The following is a 21,503-nucleotide window of genomic DNA, read 5'->3' on the forward strand; positions in this document are numbered from 1 at the left end:
AAGACCTCCCTGCTTCTATATTCAAATGCCCTAGCTATGAAGGCCAACATACCATTTGCCTTCTTTACCGCCTACTGTACCTGCGTGCCCACTTTCAATGACTGATGAACCATGACACCCAGGTCTCGTTGCACCTCCCCCTTTCCTAATCTGCCACCATTCAGATAATATTCTGCCTTCGTGTTTTTGCCCCCAAAGTGGATAACCTCACATTTATCCACATTATACTACATCTGCCATGCATTTGGCTACTCACATAAACTGTCCAAGTCACTCTGCAGCCTCTTAGCGTCCTCCTCACAGCTCACACCGCCACCCAGTTTAGTGTCATCTGCAAACTTGGAGCTATTACACTCTATTCCTTCATCCAAATCGTTAATGTATATTGTAAAGAGCTGGAGTCCCAGCACTGAGCCCTGCGGCACTCCACTAGTCACTGCCTGCCATTCTGAAAAGGACCTGTTTATCCCGACTCTCTGTTTCCTGTCTGCCAACCAGTTCTCTATTCACGTCAGTATATTTACCCCCAATACCATGTGCTTTGATTTTGCACACCAATCTCTTGTGTGGGACCTTGTCAAAAGCCTTTTGAAAGTCCAAATACACCACATCCACTGGTTCTCCCTTGTCCACATCCGCAAAAAATGCCAGAAGATTCGTCAAGCATGATTTCCCTTTCATAAATCCATGCTGACTTGGTCCGATCCTGTCACTGCTTTCCAAATGCGCTGCTATTTCATCCTTCATGATTGATTCCAACATTTTCCCCACTACTGATGTCAAGCTAACCGGTCTATAATTAACTGTTTTCTCTCTCCCTCCTTTTTTAAAAAGTGGTGTTACATTAGATACCCTCCAGTCCATGGAAACTGATCCAGAGTCTATAGACTGTTGGAAAATGATCATCAATGCATCCACTATTTCTAGGGCCACTTCCTTGAGCACTCTGGGATGCAGACTATCAGGCCCCGGGGATTTATCAGCCTTCAATCCCATCAATTTCCCGAACACAATTTTCCGCCTAATAAGGATATCCTTCAGTTCCTCCTTCTCACTAGACCCACTGTCCCCTAATACCTTCGGAAGGTTATTTGTATCTTCCTTCGTGAAGACAGAACCAAAGTATTGGTTCAATTGGTCTGCCACTTCTTTGTTCCCCATTATAAATTCACCTGAATCCGACTGCAAGGGACCTACGTTTGTCTTTACTAATCTTTTTCTCTTCACATATTTATAGAAGCTTTAGCAGTCAGTTTTTATATTCCCTGCAAGCTCCCTCTCGTACTCTATTTTCCTCTTCTGTTGAATTCTAAATTTCTCCCAGTCCTCAGGTTTGTTGCTTTTTCTAGCCAATTTATATGCCTCTTCCTTGGCTTTAACACTATCCTTACTTTCCTTTGTTAGCCACGGTTGAGCCACCTTCCCAGTTTTATTTTTACTCCAGACAGGGATGCACAATTGCTGAAGTTCATCCATGTAATCTTCCTGATTACAGTGATCCTTGTTGTAATGTTTGTGTGTGAGGTTGTTGACCAAGAACAAGATCACCAGTGTGCGCTCTTTATATTCCGTCACACTCGGAAAGGTAATGTCCAAAAGCAAGCAAAGGCTGAGCAGTTTCTCTGATTGCTAAGTGTTTGAAAGGAATGACCTTGTATTAGGACTTGAGGCTGGATTCCACAACCTTGATATAATGGAAAAAGGTCAATGAACAGGAAAAGAGAGAGACCAGTGCCAAGCTGAGAATAATTTAACACATATCACAATACTTTCAAAGAAACAAAATAAAAGGGAGGATTCAGATTCATGCAAGAGGCAACTAGGGATAGATACAAGAGGCACTAGATAAAATGAGAAAACAATGGGGAGACAGGTTTCCTGTTCCTGATTACAGTGATCCTTGTAATGTTTGTGTGTGGGGTTGTTGGCCAAGAACAAGATTGGACTTGGCTGTGATCCCTGCACAGACGAATACACTGCCAGGACTCTTTTTGTATATTTACATATAAAGAATGACTGTTTAGATATGGTACCAGAAGGTACCTCGTACCTGTACAACTCAAGCAAGGAAGGAAAAAACTAACACCACTGTTTAAAAAAGGAGGGAGAGAGAAAACGGGTAATTATAGACCGGTTAACCTGACATCAGTAGTGGGGAAAATGTTGGAATCAATTATTAAGTATGAAATAGCAGCGCATTTGGAAAGCAGTGACAGGATCGGTCCAAGTCAGCATGGATTTATGAAAGGGAAATCATGCTTCACAAATCTTCTGAAATTTTTTGAGGATGTAACTAGTAGAGTGGACAAGGGAGAACCAGTGGATGTGGTGTATTTGGACTTTCAAAAGGCTTTTGACAAGGTCCCACACAAGAGATTAGTGTGCAAAATCAAAGCACATGGTATTGAGGGTAATGTATTGACGTGGACAGAGAACTGGTTGGCAGACAGGAAGCAGAGAGTCGGGATAAGCGGGTCCTTTTCAGAATGGTAGGCAGTGACTAGTGGGGTACCGCACAGCTCAGTACTGGGACCCCAGCTATTTACAATATACATTAATGATTTAGATGAAGGAATTGAGTGTAATATCTCCAAGTTTGCAGATGACACTAAACTGGGTGGCAATGTGAGCTGTGAGGAGGACGCTAAAAGGCTGCAGGGTGACTTGGACAGGTTAGGTGAGTGGGCAAATGCATGGCAGATGCAGTATAATGTGGATAAATGTGAGGTTATCCACTTTGGGGGCAAAAACACAAAGGCAGAATATTATCTGAACGGCGGCAGATTAGGAAAGGAGGAGGTGCAACGAGACATGGGTGTCATGATTCATCAGTCATTGAAAGTTGGCATGCAGGTACAGCAGGCGGTGAAGAAGGCAAATGGTATGTTGGCCTTCATAGCTAGGGGATTTGAGTATAGGAGCAGGGAAGTCTTACTGCAGTTGTACAGGGCCTTGGTGAGGCCCCACCTGGAATATTGTGTTCAGTTTTGGTCTTCTAATCTGAGGAAGGACGTTCTTGCTATTGAGGGAGTGCAGCGAAGGTTCACCAGACTGCTTCCCTGGATGGCGGGACTGACATATGAGGAGAGACTGGATCAACTGGGCCTTTATACACTGGAGTTTAGAAACTTACAAGATTCTAACGGGACTGGACAGGTTAGATGCGGGAAGAATGTTCCCAATGATGGGGAAGTCCAGAACCAGGGGACATAGTCTAAGGATAAGGGGTAGGACATTTGGGACTGAGATGAGGAGAAACTTCTTCACTCAGAGAGTTGTTAACCTATGGAATTCCCTACCGCAGAGAGTTGTTGATGCCAGTTCATTGGATATATTCAAGAGGGAGTTAGATATGGCCTTTACGGCTAAAGGGATCAAGGGGTATGGAGAGAAAGCGGGAAAGGGGTACTGAGGGAATGATCAGCCATGATCTTATTGAATGGTGATGCAAGCTCGAAGGGCCGAATGGCCTACTCCTGCACCTATTTTCTATATTTCTACAGGTTCTTGCTGAAAGGATTAATTTTCATCGGCGCAAATCCTTAGTCTGATGACCTTGGAGAAACTCCAGTTGTTCTGATCCACTGATCGGAGGCTAGTGAAGATTACTTGCATTATGAGAAAATTTCATTCACTTTGCATCCAATTTCCACCCTTCCTTCGCCTTCACATGGTCCATCTCCGACTCTTCCCTTCCCTTCCTCGACTTCTCTGTATGCATTTCTGGGGATAGGCTTTCGACCAGTATCCACTATAAGCCCACTGACTCCCACAGCTACCTGGACTACATTTCCTCCCACCCCATATCCTGTAAGGACTCCATTCCATTTTCCCAGATTCTCCGTCTCCGTTGCATCAGCTCTGATGACACCACCTTCCACATTAGTGCCTCTGACATGTCTTCCTTTTTCCTCAACCGAGGATTCCCCTCCGCCGTGGTTAACATGGCCCTCGCCCGTGTCCGTTCTATTTCTTGTACCTCTGCTCTCACCCCTTCCCCTCCCTCTCAGAACCACGACAGGGTTCCCCTTGGCCTCACCTTTCACCCCACCAGCCTCCACGTTCAACGGATCATCCTCCGCCACCTCCAGCGTGATCCCACCACCAATCACATCTTCCTCCTCCCCGCTCAGCATTCCGAAGGGACCACTCCCTCCGCGACACCCTGGTCCACTCCTCAATCACCCCCAACGCCCCCTCCCTTCCCACGGCACCTTCCCGTGCAAGCGCAGGAGATGCAACACCTGCACTTTTGCCTCCTCCCTTCCCACTATCCCGGTTCCCAAATACTCCTTCCAGGTGAAACAGTGGTGGACTTCTTTCAATTTAGTATACTGTATTTGCTGCTCACGATGTGATCCCCTCTAAATTGGGGGAGACCAAGCACCGATTGGGTGACTGCTTTGCGGAACATCTCCGTTCAGTCCATAAGTGTGACCCCGAGCTTCCGGTCGCCTGTCAATTTAATTCTCCACTCCACTCCCACTCTGACCTCTCCGTCCTCGGCCTCCTACAGTGTTCCAACGAAGCTCAACGTAAGCTCGAGGAACAGCACCTCATCTTTCATTTAGGCACTTTACAGTCTTCTGGACTCAACATCGAGTTCAAAAATTTCAGAGCATAACCTCAGCCCATCTTTGGCTCCTTACCACTCTCCCCCCGAGCTTTTGTTTTATTTTCTCTTTGTCTCCAATGGCAGCTGGTCATTCTGCCATTCACACCCTTTCTAGATTAACCTTTTTCTAACTCTAGCCATTACCGTTTCAATTCGGCCCATCATCCCCCTGTTGTCTCTCTAATCTCTCCTGCCTTCCACCCTATCACAGACCTTCCCTTTTGTTCTTTCCTCCCCTCCCCCTTTCAGTGCTTCTTAAGAATGTTCTTTTCGAACATTCGCAGTTCTGATGAAGGGTCTTCGTTAACTCTTTCTCTCCACAGATGCTGCCTGACCCGCTGAGATTTCTAGCATTTCCTGTTTTTATTTCAGATTCCAGCATCTGCAGTATTTTGTTTTTGTACTTGAATCACTAAATTCATCTGATGAGTAATTTTCAAATATTAAAAGCCCCCAATGCCAGAGTCAGAGAAAGAAAGAAAAACTTGCATTTCTATAGCGCCTTTTATGACCTTAGGACATCCCAAAGCACTTTGTAGCCAATGAAGAACTTTTGAAGTATAGTGACTGTTGTAATGTAGGAAACGCAGCAGACAATTTACGCACCATATTTTTTTTAGCATAACGCATTCATACTTCCCTGTTTGAATTACACTGGCCTAGCTTAATATATATACTACTTGTCATCATCATCATAGGCAGTCCCTTGGAATTGAGGAAGACTTGCTTCCACTCCTGAAGTGAGTTCTTAGGTGGTTGTACAGTCCAATACGAGAACCACAGTCTCTGACACAGGTGGGACAGATAGTCATTGAGGGAAGGGGTGGGTGGGACTGGTTTGCCGCACACTCTTTCCGCTGCCTGCGCTTGATTTCTGCATGCTCTTGGCAATGAGACTCGAGGAGCTCAGCGCCTTCCCGGATGCACTTCCTCCACTTAAGGCCAGGGACTCCCAGATGTCAGTGGGGATGTTGCACATTATCAGGGAGGCTTTGAGGGTGTCCTTGTAACTTTTCCTCTACCCACCTTTGGCTCGTTTGCCAAGAAGGAGTTCCGAGTGGAGCGCTTGCTTTGGGAGTCTCGTGTCTGGCATGCGAACTATGTGGCCTACCCAACGGAGCTGATCAAGTGTGGTCAGTGCTTCAATGCTGGGGATGTTGGTCTGATTGAGGATGCTAATGTTGGTGTGTCTGTCCTCCCAGGGGATTTGTAGGATCTTGCGGAGACATCGTTGGTGGTATTTCTCCAGCGACTTGAGGTGTCTACTGTACATGGTGCATGTCTCTGAGCCATACAGGAGGGCGGGGTATTACTACAGCCCTGTAGACCATGAGCTTGGTGGCGGCCGAGCGCTGCACTGGCACACTGGAGGCAGTGTTGGATCTCGTCGTCAATGCCTGCTCTTGTTGATAGGAGGTTCCCGAGATAAGGGAAGTGGTCCACGTTGTCCAGGGCCGTGCCGTGGATCTTGACTGGGGGGCAGCGCTGTGCGGCGAGGACAGACTGGTGGAGGACCTTTGTCTTACTGATGTTTAGTGTAAGGCCCATGCTTTTGTACGCCTCAGTAAATACGGCGACTATGTCCTGGAGTTCAGCCTCTGTATGTGCGCAGACACAGGCATTGTCCGCGTACTGTAGCTCGACGACAGAGGTTGGGGTGGTCTTGGACCTGGCCTGGAGACGGCAAAGGTTGAACAGGTTCCCACTGGTTCTGCAGTTTAGTTCCACTCCATCGGGGAGCTTGTCGACTGAGGTGGACCGTGGCAGTGGGGAAGATTGAGAAGAGGGTTGGGGTGATGACACAGCTCTGCTTGATCGCGGTCCGGACGTGGATTGGGTCTGTGATGGATCCGTTGGTAAGGATCACGGCCTGCATGTTGTCGTGGAGCAGGCGGAGGATGTTGACGAACTTTTGGGGGCATCCGAAACGGAGGAGGACGCTCCATAGACCCTCGCATTTGACAGTGTCAAAGGCCTTTATAAGGTCGAAGAAGACCATGTATAAGGGCTGGTGCTGTTCCCTGCAGTTTTCCTGCAGCTGTTGCGCTGCAAAGATCATGTCTATTGTGCCCCGTAGGGGACGAAATCCGCACTGCGACTCCGGGAGGAGCTCCTTGGCCTCAGGGAGAAGACGGTTGAGGAGGACTCTAGCGACAACTTTCCCAGTGGCTGATAGCAGGGAGATTCCCCTGTAGTTGCCACAGTCGGACTTGTCCCCTTTTTTAAAGATGGTCACGATTACTGCATCTCTGAGATCTCCCGGCATGCTCTCCTCCCTCCAGATCAGAGAGATCAGGTCATGTATCCACGCCAACAGTGCCTCTCTGCCATACTTCAGTGCCTCAGCAGGGATTCCATCTGCTCCCGTAGCCTTGTTTTTAAGCTGTCATGGCTTTTTCTACCTCGTGCAGTGTTGGGGTTTTGGTGAGGCGGTGGTGGGTAGCATGCTGCGGGATGGAGTCGAGAACACTCAAGTCAAAGGCAGAGTCTCGGTTGGGGAGATCTTCGAAGTGCTCCTTCCAGCGGGCCCTAACTGCCTCGGTGCCCTTGATGAGTGTTTTCCCGTTCTTGGTCAGCAGTGGGGTGGGGCCTTGGGTGTTTGGACCGTACTTGGCCTTGACTGCGGTGAAAAATCCTCGCATATCATGGCTGTCAGCCAGCTGCTGTATCTCCTGTACTTTCTCCATCCACCACCTGTTCTTTAGGTCCCGGGTTTAAGCCATCTGTAATACTGCTTTGCTGCTCCCGCGTTGGGTTGTTTAAGGCTCAGAAATGCCCTGTGCTTGCGATCTATTGGCTCTTGAATCTCCTGATCATTCTCATCGAACCAGTCCTGGTGTTTCCTGGTTGAGTGACCGAGCGTCTCTTTGCAGGCACTGGTTATGGAAGCCTGGAGGGCAGACCAAGCGCTGTGGGCATTCAGCGTCTCGGGGTCATCAAGGCACTACTTGTATATTACAAGTGTCAGCTGTGGCTCAGTGTGTAGCACACTTGCCTCTGAGTCAGAAGGTTGTGGGTTCAAGTCCCACTCCGACTTGAGCACATAAATCTAGGCTGACACTCCAGTGCAGTGCTGAGGGAGTGCTGCACTGTCGGAGGTGCCGTATTTCGGATGAGATGTTAAAACGAGGCCCCGTCTGCTCTCTCAGGTGGACGTAAAAGTCCCATGGCACTATTTCGAAGAAGAGCAAGGGAGTTATCCCTGATGTCCTGGCCAATATTTATCCCTCAATCAACATTACAAAAAAAACGGATTATCTGGTCATTATCACGTTGTTGTTCGTGGGAGATTGCTGTGTGCAAATTGGCTGCTGCATTTCCCACATTACAACAGTGACTACACTCCCATGTAAACAAACAATATTAATTTTTTTTTTAGGGCACTGTGATGGAGTTTTTATGGTGAGCGCATGAGATGAGAACGCTAAACTGAGAGACATTTGTGTCTTGAACGTTGGGTCGCAGTTGAGTTTTGATGCAATTATTTACCTTTCCGCAGAGCTCGACCTGTGGAAACGCCCGGACTTTTACGAGAAGAATAATCACCGGATGCAGTTGCCGTTTAACAACAAACTGCTGGCCAGCACCTTGACGGCGGAGGAGAAGCTGGAACGGAGGCAGCAGCAGATTCGCAGGCTGCAGGAGCTCAACACACGGCGCAGGGAAGAAAAACTACAGCTCGACCAGGAGCGGCTCGAGAGACTGCTCAGCATCCAGGTAAAAGATTAGGGCCATAGGTATTAAAAGATGCTCCTGCCACAGTAACGTGTTACTTTCTCCTTCCCTCTCCTTTGTTTGTTTTCAGCCCTGGCTCAGTGGGTAACACCCTCGCTGTGCTAAGGGAACGTTGCACTGTCGGAGGTGCCGTCTTTCGGATGAGACATCAAGCCGAGGCCCCGTCTGCTCTCAGGTGGACGTAAAAGATCCCATGGCGCTGTTTTGAAGAAGAGCAGGGGAGTCATCCCCGGCGCCCTGTTCAATATATATCCCTCAATCAATGTCACTAAAACAGATTATCTGGTCATTATCAAATTGTTGTTTGTGGGAGCTTGCTGTGCACAAATTGGCTGCTGCATTTTCTACATTACAACAGTGACTACATTTCAAAAAAGTACTTCACTGCTGTAAAGCGCTTTGGGACATCTGGTGATCGTGAAAGGCGCTACATAAATGCAAGTCTTTATTTCCTCATCCATGTCGTGCAATATTCCACAAAACATAAGAACATAAGAAATAGGAGCAGGAGTAGGCCATACGGCCCCTCGAGCCTGGCTAATCCGATCATGAACTCAGCTCCACTTCCCTGCCCGCTCCCCATAACCCCTTATTCCTTTATCAATTAAGAAACTGTCTATCTCTGCCTTAAATTTATTCAATGTCCCAGCTTCCACAGCTCTCTGAGGCAGCGAATTCCACAGAACCACAACCCTCTGAGAAAATAAATTTCTCCTCACCTCAGTTTTAAATGGGCGGCCCCTTATTCTAAGATCATGCCCTCTAGCTCTAATCTTCCCCGTCAGTGGAAACATCCTCTCTGCATCCACCTTGTCAAGCCCCCTCATAATCTTATACGTTTCGATAAGATCACCTCTCATTCTTCTGAATTCCAATGAGTAGAGGCCCAACCTACTCAACCTTTCCTCATAAGTCAATCCCCTCATCCCCTAGGTTCACTAGGTTGGGGCGGTACACGTGTCACACTGTAACGGGAGGTTTCTGTCCTCCTTTAGCTCGCCTTAGGACACCTGCATTACAGTGTGACAGGTGTACTGCCCCAACCTAGTGAACCTTCTCTGAACTGCCTCCAAAGCAAGTATATCCTTTCGTAAATATGGAAACCAAAACAGCATGCAGTGATCCAGGTGTGGCCTCACCAATACCCTGTATAACTGCTTTTATACTCCACCTCTTTGCAATAAACGCCAAGATACCATTGGCCTTCCTGATCACTTGCTGTACCTGCATACTATCCTTTTGTGTTTCATGCACAAGTACCCCCAGGTCCCACTGTACTGCAGGTGAACTGCTCCCAAGATCCTGCCTGTACCATTTCAGAAAAAAAAGGCTTGCATCTTTCACGTCCTCAGGGTGTCCCAAACCATTTCACAGTCAATGAATTACTTCTTAAAAGGGTAGAAAATGTTTTTGGTCGACAAGTGCACAGCCAGTTTGTGCACAGCAAAATGCCACAAATAGTAATGAGATTAATGACCGGTTAATTTGTTTTGATGTTGTTGGTTGAGGCCAGGAACGTAGGAGAACTTCCAGCTCCTCGATAAAATGCTGTGGAATCTTTGACATCCATCTGAACAGGACTTTGGTTTAATGTCTCATCCTAAAGATGGCACGACTGACCATGCAGCGTTCCCTCAGTGTCACAACAAAGTGTTGGCTTGGAGTGGGTTTGGAGAAACAGACAGAATTGGAGAACGCAATCCCCAAAATACCTGTAACCAGCTCAAGTTCCCATTGAGTAAAAACAGACTTAATCAGTCACTGTGTATTCGTGGCCCTGCTTATGACCACCTATGCAAGTGAAGTAGTTATGTCCAAATGCCAAGACGTACCACACCAAACTAACAAGTGGAAACCATTGTCTCCTTTTAATTTTCCCCAATTAATACCTGAGGGTTCAAATTTGGCTCCTTGTTACTGAAATATCCAAGTGCTGCCATGTGTGTTGCCCGAGAGATCAGAGCAACAGGAGCTAACTACTGAATCATCATTTTGCTCTCTTGTCTGCCTGGTGATGCCTGGGATTATTTGGATTGCCCTTTCAAAGCCGGCACAGGCCACGATAGGCCGAGTGGCTGCCTCCTGTACTGTAAGATTCTATAATCCTCCCCGTCTATGTTTCTGCCTTTTAACCATCATCACCTCTGATGCTCCTCAGGATCCCTCGTGTGTGTGTGTGTGTGTGTGTGTGAGTGCAAGAAGGAGGCAAATGGATTGCGGGCGGTGCACACAGAACAGGCAGGCAGCGAACAAAACCTTTCAGTCTAATCAGGCAAATACTTCAACCACTCGCATGTAAGTGCAAACACAGATACTTGAAGCATGTGGACTGAGAATTAGACACACAACGGACACTTAATGGAGAAGAGAACGAGCAGAGCATAGGGAAATGGCGCACATTGTGTGTATTGTAGAAAGGGTCCTGAATGCCTTCTGGCACAACACTGCCATTTCTGTGCAGCCAGTGTCGCAGCTCACAAATGAGAAAGTAAATAATTCATGCAGATATTCCATACGTTGCTTATAAAATTATAGTGTGTTTTTGTTTAAAATTTTCAACCACAAATATCAACATTATTATTAAGGTCTTGGGAAACTTGTGAGGAAACTAGAATATACCATCACGGGTCTGAAAATATAATTCCTCCACAGTTGAAGGGTCTCTGGGACTGCATCTGACATTTTAAAACATGAATTCATGTTTGTTGTGACACAGCGGGTTGATTGCAGTACTGATTTTCTGCCACTAGAGGGTAGAGACTGGTTCAATACATATAACTTGCTCTCTCTTCCTGAATCACCCAGGACAAAAGGGGTTTGTGAGAGCTTGACCATTAATTACATAGAAAGTACAGCACAGAAACAGGTCATTCAGCCTAACAGGTCTATGCCGGTGTTTATAGAAACATAGAAAATAGGTGCAGGAGTAGGCCATTCGGCCCTTCGAGCCTGCACCGCCATTCAATGAGTTCATGGCTGAACATGCAACTTCAGTACCCCATTCCTTCTTTCTCGCCATACCCCTTAATCCCCCTAGTAGTAAGGTCTACATCTAACTCCTTTTTTAATATATTTAGTGACTTGGCCTCAACAACTTCCTGTGGTAGAGAATTCCACAGGTTCACCACTCTCTGGGTGAAGAAGTTTCTCCTCATCTCGGTCCTAAATGGCTTACCCCTTATCCTTAGACTGTGACCCCTGGTTCTGGACTTCCCCAACATCGGGAACATTCTTCCTGCATCTAACCTGTCCAATCCCATCAGAATTTTAAACGTTTCTATGAGATCCCCTCTCATTCTTCTGCTCCACATGAGCCTCCTCCCACCCCTCTTCAGCTGACCCTATCAGCATATCCTTCTATTGCTTTTTCCCTCATGTTTATCTTGCAAAATCTAGGCTGACAGTGCAACGCTGAGGGAGCGCTGCACTGTTGGAGGTGCTGTCTTTCAGATGAGACGTTAAACCGAGGCCCCGTCTACTCTCTCAAGTGGACGTAAAAAATATCGTGGCACTATTTCGAAGAAGAGCAGGGGAGTTATCCCTGGTGTCCTGGCCGATATTTATCTCTCAATCAATATAACAAAAAAAACATTATCTGGTCATTATCACACTGCTTTGTGTGGGAGCTTGCTGTGTGAAAATTGCTTGCCGCCATTTTCCCACATTGCAACAGTGACTACACTCCAAAAGTACTTCATTGGCTGTAACGCGCTTTGAGACGTCTGGTTGTCTGTTGTCATGGAATTCCTTGACTTTGTTCCCTGTTAGGAGCTTTTGGAAGATGGCATGACTGACCGATTCAAGCGAGCTCTATTGGAAATGAACATGGATTCGGCGGAGGAGCTGCAGTCGTACATTAACAAGCTCAGCCTGGTCATTGAGCAGACCAAACACAAAATCCTGCAGGCAGAGGTCAACGTGGAGGTGGATGTTGTCGACACGAAGCCAGATGTAAGCAGTGACGGATCTTGGGGTCACTTTCCCTTGAAACTCCTCTGACTGTTGCTGGGCATGTGAGCATGGCTGCCAGCAAACCATTTGGCATGCAGCCATCCTTCACAACAATAACAACAACTTGTATTTATAATAGCGCCTTTAACGTAGTAAAACGTCCCAAGGCACATCACAGGAGTATTATAAGACTAAAAATTTGACACCTAGCCACACAAGAAGAAATTATGGCAGATGACCAAAAGCTTGGTCAAAGAGGTATGTTTCAAGGAGTGTCTTAAAGGAAGTAGAGAGGCGGAGAGATTTAGGGAGGGAGTTCCAGAGCTTAGGGCCCAGGCAACAGAAGGCACGGCCACCAATAGTTGTGCGATTATAATCAGGGATTTTGAGGAGCGCAGATCTCACGCGGGGGTGGTGGGCTGAAGGAGATTACAAAGATAGGGAGGGGGGAGGCCATGGAGGGATTTGTAAACAAGGATGAGAAGTTTGAAATCGGGGCATTGCTCAACTGGGAGCCAATGTAGGTCAGCGGGCACAGGGGTGATGGGTGAACGAGACGGTGCAAGTTAGGACACGGGCAGCCATGATCTCAAGTTTACATAGGGTAGAATGTCTGAGGCCAGCCAGGAGTGCATTGGAATAGTCAGGTCTAGAGGTAACAAAGGCATAGATGAGGGTAAGGCAGCGTCAATAATCTGTTTGGTTGCAGAGCCTGATACTGTGCTTGTGGGACGTCAGTTCAGGCGCATCTTCTCGCAGGGTTTGCCGAATCATAAACAGCAGCTGGAGCTAAGGTTATTTTATCCTAGAATGTCAGCATGGGCTCAGTGGGTAGCACTCTCGCCTCTGAGTCAGAAGGTTGTGGGTTCAGGTCCCACTGCAGGGACTTGAGCACATAGATCCAGGCTGGCTGTCTTTCGGATGAGACGTTAAACCCAGGCCCCATCTGCTCTCTCAGGTGGACATAAAAGATCCCATGGCACCATTTCAAAGAAGAGCAGGGGAGTTATCCCCGATGTCCTGGGCCAATATTTATCCCTCAACCAACATCACTAAAAAAATGTTATCTGGCCATTATCACATTGCTGTTTGTGGGAGGTTTCTGTGCACAATTTAGCTGCCACATTTCCTACATTACAACAGTGACTACACTTCCAAAAAAAAAACTTCATTGGCTGTAAAATGCTTTGGGGTGTCCGATGGTCATGAAAGATGCTATATAAATGCAAGTCTTTATTTTGACCTCAAATGAAAAGAATAGACTTCCATTTATATAGCACATTTCAGAATGTCTTAAAGCACTTTACAGCCAATGAAATACTTTTGAAGTGTAGTCACTGTTGTAATGTAGGAAACATGGCAGCTAATGTACGCATAACAATGTCCCACAAACAGCAATGAGATAATGAGCAGATAATCCATTTCAAGTATTATGGATAAATATTGGCCAGGACACCGGGGATAACTCCTCTGCTTTTCTTCAAAATAGTGCCATGGGATCTTTTGCATCCACCTGAGAGAGCAGACGGGGCCTCCGTTTAATGTCTTATCTAAAAGATATGTCAAAAGTAGTGGCTGAACACATTACCCAGGCTGAGGTCAGTTGGCCTTTGCACAGATAGAGGACCTTCTGGTCCCTGTGGCTTAATATCACACCACGCTCTGCATTTACCCACAGAGCCATGGAGGAGCTTGTCGCTGTCATTGTACAATTGTCATTTTACACTGGCTTTGTTCCTATCTGAATTACACTACATAGTTTGGTGGCAATTTTAACTCAACCTGCCAGTGTGGGAAACCCCCGGGATCGTTTGGAATGCTGGTTAAACACCCTGCCCGACATTAATCTCCACTGATGTCTGCGGAGAGTAAAGTTGGGCAGGTGTTAAATCTATTTTGCACCCCATCCCATCAGTATTGACAGCACCTCTACCACCTAGAAGGACAAGAGCTGCAGGTGTATGGGAACACCATAACCTGCAAGTTCGCCTCCAAGTCACACACCATTCTGACTTGGAAATATATAACTGTTCTTTCATCGTCGCTGGGTCAAAATCCTGGAACTCCCTCCCTAACAGTACCTTCACCACACGGACTGCAGTGATTCGAGAAGGCGGCTCACCACCACCATCCCGAGGGCAATTAGGGGTTGGCAGTAAATGCTGGCCTTGCCAACGACGCCCACATCCCTGGAGCAATTTTTTTTTTAAGTATCTCAACGGTCGCTTTAAGTTAGAATGAACCCCTTTGTGTCCGTGAGAAGCTGAAACCACTTTGCATCAACACAAATTATATAGTGTAACTGGCCTATTACAGTCAAACCTTTATGAGAACAGAGGTGGTTTGCCATCAAATGTTTTGCTTGAATTAGGATTTCTGCGAGTTGCAGATACAACTGGATTGGGAGCCTATGAATGAATGTAAACCACCACCTTGGTTGTGGCTTGAGATAATGAATTTGTCCTCATGCCATTTACAAATGGGATGAAGTCAGGTTTGTAGGGGCTGGCTCCTAGAGGTGTAGCCAGGGGCAGAGGATCAGGCTGCCTGATCTGTTCGTCAATATTGTACAACATGGATGGAGAACCCAAATAAAGGGGAAAACATGCGACTCCACTGGATTGGTGAGTAAATGCATTGCAACCGAGTGAGAAAGATCAGGATCGTCCTGCGTTTAGCCCCCAGTCTGAGCTGAGTCAGCTGATCTCGGCCTGGTTGGTAGTCAGGCATTACAACTGGTCTTAGCATTTCTGAGTTCGGGAGACAAAATGTCAGACAAGGTTCATGATCATTATTAAATGAATGCAGAGGCGACAGGTGGTAAAACTTTTATACGAGTGGTTAGGATTTGGAATGCACTGCATGATAGGGTAGTGGATACAGATTCAGTAACAGTCTTCAAAAGGGAACTGAATAAATACTTGAATGGGAAAAAAAATTGCAGGGATAAGGGGAAAGAGCGGGGGAGTGGGACTAATGGGATTGCTCCTCGCAAGAGCCGGCGCTGATTCGATGGGCTGAATGGCCGCCTCCTGTGCTGTAGTATTCTATGATTCTATGAGCTGTGTAGTCAGGGTGGGTGAGATGTGTTGGTTTCTCATCGGCCAGCCCTCATTGTCAGGACTCTTGAAGAATAGCTACTTTTGAGAGATACCAGAGGGCTGCTTGTGTCCATGGAACAGAGGAGCAGGAGTAGGCCATTCAGCCCCTCAAGTCTCTTCTGCCGTTCAATTAGATCATTTTAGCTTTTAGATTGTAGCTATGAAGAAAGATTGGATAGGCTGGGTTTGTTTTCTTTGGAACAGAGGAGGCTGAGGGGAGGCCTAATTGAGGTGTATAAAATTATGAGGGGCCTAGATAGAATGGATAGGAAGAACCTATTTCCCTTAGCAGAGGAGTCAATAACCAGGGGGCATAGATTTAAAGTAATTGGTAGGAGGTTTAGAGGGAATTTGAGGGGAGATCTTTTCACCCAGAGCGTTGTGGGTGTCTGGAACTCATTGCCTGAAAGGGTGGTAGAGACAGAAACCCTCACCACATTTAAAACGTACTTGGATGTGTGCTTGAAGTGCCGTAACCTACAGGGCTATGGACCAAGAGCTGGGAAGTGGGATTAAGCTGGATAGCTCTTTGTCGGCCGGCGTGGACACGATGGGCCGAAATAGCCTCCTTCTGTGCTGTAAATTTCTATGATTCTATGATCATAGCTGATTTGTAACTCATCCCTATCTACGCACTTTTGTTCCATATTCCTTGATACTGTGACCTAAAAATAATCTATTGATCTCAGTCCTGAAAGTTTCAGTTGACCTGGCATCCACAGCCTTTTGGGGGACAGAGTTCCAGATTTCTACTAGCCTTTGTGTGAAGAAGTGTTTCCTGATCTCACTCCTGAATGACCTAGTTCTAATGTTAAGATTATTCACCTTTGTTCTGTATTCCCCACCAGAGGGAATAGTTTTTCTTTATCTACCCTTTTTGAATTTTTACCATTTTAAACACCTTGATTAGATCACCCCTCAACCTTCTACCCTACCCTAGAATCAGTGATTAACTCCAGGAGAAAGGGGGAGAATATTGGCAAAGAAAGAGAGAGCAACATTTTATGGATGAGCCGAAGGAAACAGCTTTAAAATATTTATTCTCTTTTCATTACATGGTTGCCAAAGAGACTCTCATTATAGGTTTACTATTGGATCTCTCAGCAGCGTTATTTTTATGCTGGTGGGTGTTCAGTTAAATTATTGAAGTCCTGGAGATGCTCCGTGACGGGAGCTACAAAGTGTATGAGGGAGACTGTGCGTCCATGAGGTAACTAGTGCAGGTTGCTGCTGGATGACCTCCAAAAATTCTGTTCCCTGCTATTTTTGGAGGTCATCCAGCAGCAACCTGCACTAGTTACCTCATGGACGCACAGTCTCCCTCATACACTTTGTAGCTCCCGTCACGGAGCATCTCCAGGACTTCAATAATTTAACTGAACACCTACCAGCATAAAAATAACGCTGCTGAGGGATCTAATAGTAAACCTATAATGAGAGTCTCTTTGGCAACCATGTAATGAAAGCGTGTGGCAATAGATGCCTTTGACATTGGCAACCAGGAAGCAGTGCTGATCATAGAATGATTACAACACAGAAGGAGGCCAATTGGCCCGTCAAGCCCGTGCTGGCTCTCTGCAAGAGCACTTCAGCTAGTTTCCTCAGTCCCCCGCACTTTCCCCGTAGCCCTGCAAATTTTTTTCCTTCAGGTACTTATCCAGTTCCCTTGTGAAAGCCACGGTTGAATCTAGATCCACCACCCCTTTAGGCAGGGCAATGCCAGTATTACTCAAGTATTTACAACACACAAACAAGCCTTTCGGCCCAACGGGTCTAACAACAGTAACGGCAACAGCTTGCATTTCTATAGCGCCTTCAACGTACAAAACCGTCCCAAGGCGCTTAACAAGAACGTTATCAATTCAAACATTTTTGACACCGTATCACAGAAGGTGATATCAGGACAGGTGATGTAACGTTTGGTCAAAGAAAGGAGAGTGGTCGAGAGGCGGAAAGGTTTAGGGAGGGAATTCCAGAGCTTGGGGCCTAGGCAGCTGAAAGCATGGCTGCCAATGGTAAAGCGGTTAAAACCGGGGATGCGCAAGAGACCAGAGTTGGAGGAGTGCAGAGATCTGGATCAGTTCCTATGGAGTGGAGGGTAGCCAATGTAACCCCACTTTTTAAAAAAGGAGGGAGAGAGAAAACTGGGAATTATAGACCGGTCAGCCTGACATCAGTAGTGGGTAAAATGATGGAATCAATTGTTAAGGATGTCATAGCAGTACATTTGGAAAGAGGTAATATGATAGGTCCAAGTCAGCATGGATTTGTGAAAGGGAAATCATGCTTGACAAATCTTCTGGAATTTTTTGAGGATGTTTCCAGTAGAGTGGACAAGGGAGAACCAGTTGATGTGGTATATTTGGACTTTCAGAAGGCTTTCGACAAGGTCCCACACAAGAGATTAATGTGCAAAGTTAAAGCACATGGGATTGGGGGTAGTGTGCTGACATGGATTGAGAACTGGTTGTCAGACAGGAAGCAAAGAGTAGGAGTAAATGGGGACTTTTCAGAATGGCAGGCAGTGACTAGTGGGGTACCGCAAGGTTCTGTGCTGGGGCCCCAGCTGTTTACACTGTACATTAATGATTTAGACGAGGGGATTAAATGTAGTATCTCCAAATTTGCGGATGACACTAAGTTGGGTGGCAGTGTGAGCTGCGAGGAGGATGCTACGAGGCTGCAGAGCGACTTGGATAGGTTAGGTGAGTGGGCAAATGCATGGCAGATGAAGTATAATGTGGATAAATGTGAGGTTATCCACTTTGGTGGTAAAAACAGAGAGACAGACTATTATCTGAATGGTGACAGATTAGGAAAAGGGGAGGTGCAAAGAGACCTTGGTGTCATGGTACATCAGTCATTGAAGGTTGGCATGCAGGTACAGCAGGCGGTTAAGAAAGCAAATGGCATGTTGGCCTTCATAGCGAGGGGATTTGAGTACAGGGGCAGGGAGGTGTTGCTACAGTTGTACAGGGCCTTGGTGAGGCCTCACCTGGAGTATTGTGTACAGTTTTGGTCTCCTAACCTGAGGAAGGACATTCTTGCTATTGAGGGAAGGTTCACCAGACTGATTCCCGGGATGGCGGGACTGACCTATCAAGAAAGACTGGATCAACTGGGCTTGTATTCACTGGAGTTCAGAAGAATGAGAGGGGACCTCATAGAAACATTTAAAATTCTGATGGGGTTAGACAGGTTAGATGCAGGAAGAATGTTCCCAATGTTGGGGAAGTCCAGCACCAGGGGACACAGTGTAAGGATAAGGGGGAAGCCATTTAGGACCGAGATGAGGAGGAATTTCTTCACCCAGAGAGTGGTGAACCTGTGGAATTCTCTACCACAGAAAGTTGTTGAGGCCAATTCACTAAATATATTCAAAAAGGAGTTAGATGAAGTCCTTACTACTAGGGGGATCAAGGGGTATGGTGAGAAAGCAGGAATGGGGTACTGAAGTTGCATGTTCAGCCATGAACTCATTGAATGGCAGTGCAGGCTAGAAGGGCCGAATGGCCTACTCCTGCACCTATTTTCTATGTTTCTATGTTTCTATCTCGGAGGCTTTTAGGGCTGGAGGACGTTACAGAGATGGAGAGGGGTGAGGCTATGGAGTGATTTGAAAACGAGGATGAACATTTTAAAATTGAAGCGTTGTCAGACCGGTGTTTAAGCTCCACATGAGCATCCTTCCACCTCTTTCCATCTAACCCCATCAACATATCCTATTCCTTTTTCCTTCATGTGCTTATCTAGCTTCCCCTTAAATGCTTCTATCCGCCTCAACTAATCCTTGAGGTAGAGAGTTCCACATTCTCACCACTCACTGGGGAAAGAGTTTCTCCTGAATTCCCCTATTGGATTTATTAGTGACTATCTTAAATTTATGACCCTTAGTTTCTTGTTTCGCCCACAAGTGGAAACATCTCTACGTTTACCCTCTCAAACCCTTTCATAATCTTAAAGACCTCTATCAGGTCGCCCTTCCATCTTCTCTAGAGAAAAGAAGAGCAGCCTGTTCGATCTGTCCTGAAAGCTATAACCTCTCAGTTCGGGTATGATTCCAATAAATCCTTTTTGCGCCCTATCCAATGCCTCTCTCTCCTGTTTATAATACGGAGACCAGAACTGTTCACAGTTCTCCCAAGTGTGGTCTAACCAAGGTTCGATACCAGTTTAGCATAACGTCACTATTTTTCAAGACCGTGACACCATGCTTAGATAAACTTCTTGCAGCAAGTGTTTGAGACTTCCCATGTTATGTCTGTGCACCGACGGTGGCTTAAACCTAGTCCCAAAGGAGATGCTAAGATCACTAATGACAAATTAAGGGTTTTTTTGTTTTTGAGAGCGAGATTACGAAGTAAATGTAACGAAGAAAAGGGGGAGGCAAAGGAGACACATTTAGAATAACATTTCTTGTCTGTTGTGACCATTGGCTACATCATGGCCACTGACAGTGAGAATTTTCTTCATTCTTTGTACCCAGAGGTGCACTGTAAATACTTTATTTCCATATTGTAATGTTGTCCATAGGTTTCTGATCTGGATCAAGTGCTGAGCTGTGACCAGACAATGGACGACTTGGAAGGGGTGAATGAGCTGGACCAGCTTTTTCCTGAATTTCAGAGTGACTTTGGGAAGCAGACTGCCGTTGCTCAGGTACAGTTTTTGACAGCCCCTCCGTCAACAGCCCCTCAATTCTACAAAGCTGACTGTAAATTGCATTCAAGTTCTCAAACAAAAATCTAGAGCCACTGACAATGGTTTGAAAAGAAAAATATGCGTGGATAAATTTCTTTTTATATGAAAAGTCCTTTTGTACATTCTCGGATTTTTTGGCAAGTTACCTGGGTGTAAGTCACAAACTGTAATCTAATTAAGAGGTTTAGATTGTTTGTGTATAGATTAATAAAGATAACATTACCGCCTTGAACTGACTACAGTATGTTTGGTCTGATGCATAGTTCTGAAGTTTAGCTGTTAATTTGCCCATGAGAAGCTATTGCACCGTGTCCAGGACATAACATAAGAAATAGGAGCAGGAGTGGGCCATTTGGCCCCTCAAGCCTGCTCCGCCAATCAATAAGATCACGGCTGGTCTGAGAAGGACAGTAAAACCGGGGTTACAGCCTGCGCTCGAAGAGGGTAAATTATAAACTAATCTGTGGAAACAATATTTCAGTGAGCGAGTGATCAATCTATGGAACAGACTCCCTAGGGAGACTGGCAGAAGTTAGCATTGATGCATTCAATTGCAGATGAGCGATTTATTTTAGAAAATAACATTTTGGAATACCATCAATGAATAATTGGAGACATGACGTGTGGTGAGTGTAGCATGCTTGGGAGGAACAAGTGAATTTGGACCCATGGTTCCTAAACCTCTCCACCACTGAGGGTTTTCCTCGCTTCATGTCTGGTTCTGTTGTAGACTCATTTATTGAGATCGATTGCTGTGATTGGTCAATAACTCCATTGTCGCTGTATCACGCAACTACCAGGATGGAAGAAAGCCTTTTTTTCATCTATCAATTCCGATTTAAGGTCATTAATCGGGTATTCCCAATGGGGAAGTGGTCTAAATAGCTGCATTCTGTGAATTGAGAGGCTAATTACTGTTCCTTTTGAAAACAAATTCTAGATTTATAGCGATGTCGTTCCTCTTTTTGAGAAGAGCCCAATGGCCGGGAAAGCCAGCAGAAAATGTTTGGCTTTCCCTTTTTGTACACTTCAAAAAAAAATATATGCAATCATGATTTGTTGGTATTTGTCACAAGGTGTGGCATCTGAAACAATGTTCCCTCTAATTTCTGTTAGGCCCGCGCGGCCCGTTAAAGGGGCCGGCTCAAGTGATTGTGTCCAGCTTTGAGTATTTTGTTTTGCTGGCTGCAAGATGCCAGCGAATAGCGTGCTCTGGATCACTGAAGTTTGCAGTAATTAATCCTTCAAATTTATCATCATCATAGGCAGTTCTTTAAAATCGAGGAAGACTTGCTTCCACTCTAAAAGTGAGTTCTCAAGTGACTGAACAGTCCAGTGCAGGAATTACAGTCTCTGTCACAGGTGGGACAGACAGTGGTTGAAGGAGAGGGTGGGTGGGA

The 21,503-nt window shown here is 46.1% G+C and overlaps 1 protein-coding gene across 2 annotated transcripts in view; it reads left to right on the forward strand.

Annotated features, from left to right (window-relative positions):
- actr5 (actin related protein 5) overlaps positions 1-21,503 on the forward strand; it is a 50,183-nt gene that overhangs the window by 12,109 nt on the left and 16,571 nt on the right. For both annotated transcript variants that reach the window (XM_070895107.1, XM_070895108.1), the window contains exons 4-6: positions 8,115-8,332; positions 12,119-12,301; positions 19,936-20,061. In XM_070895107.1, the coding sequence (XP_070751208.1) occupies positions 8,115-8,332; positions 12,119-12,301; positions 19,936-20,061 (527 nt within the window). The remainder of the gene's footprint in view (positions 1-8,114; positions 8,333-12,118; positions 12,302-19,935; positions 20,062-21,503) is intronic.

This window comes from Pristiophorus japonicus, chromosome 12 (assembly GCF_044704955.1).
Source record: "Pristiophorus japonicus isolate sPriJap1 chromosome 12, sPriJap1.hap1, whole genome shotgun sequence".
NCBI classification, from domain to species: Eukaryota; Metazoa; Chordata; class Chondrichthyes; family Pristiophoridae; genus Pristiophorus; species Pristiophorus japonicus.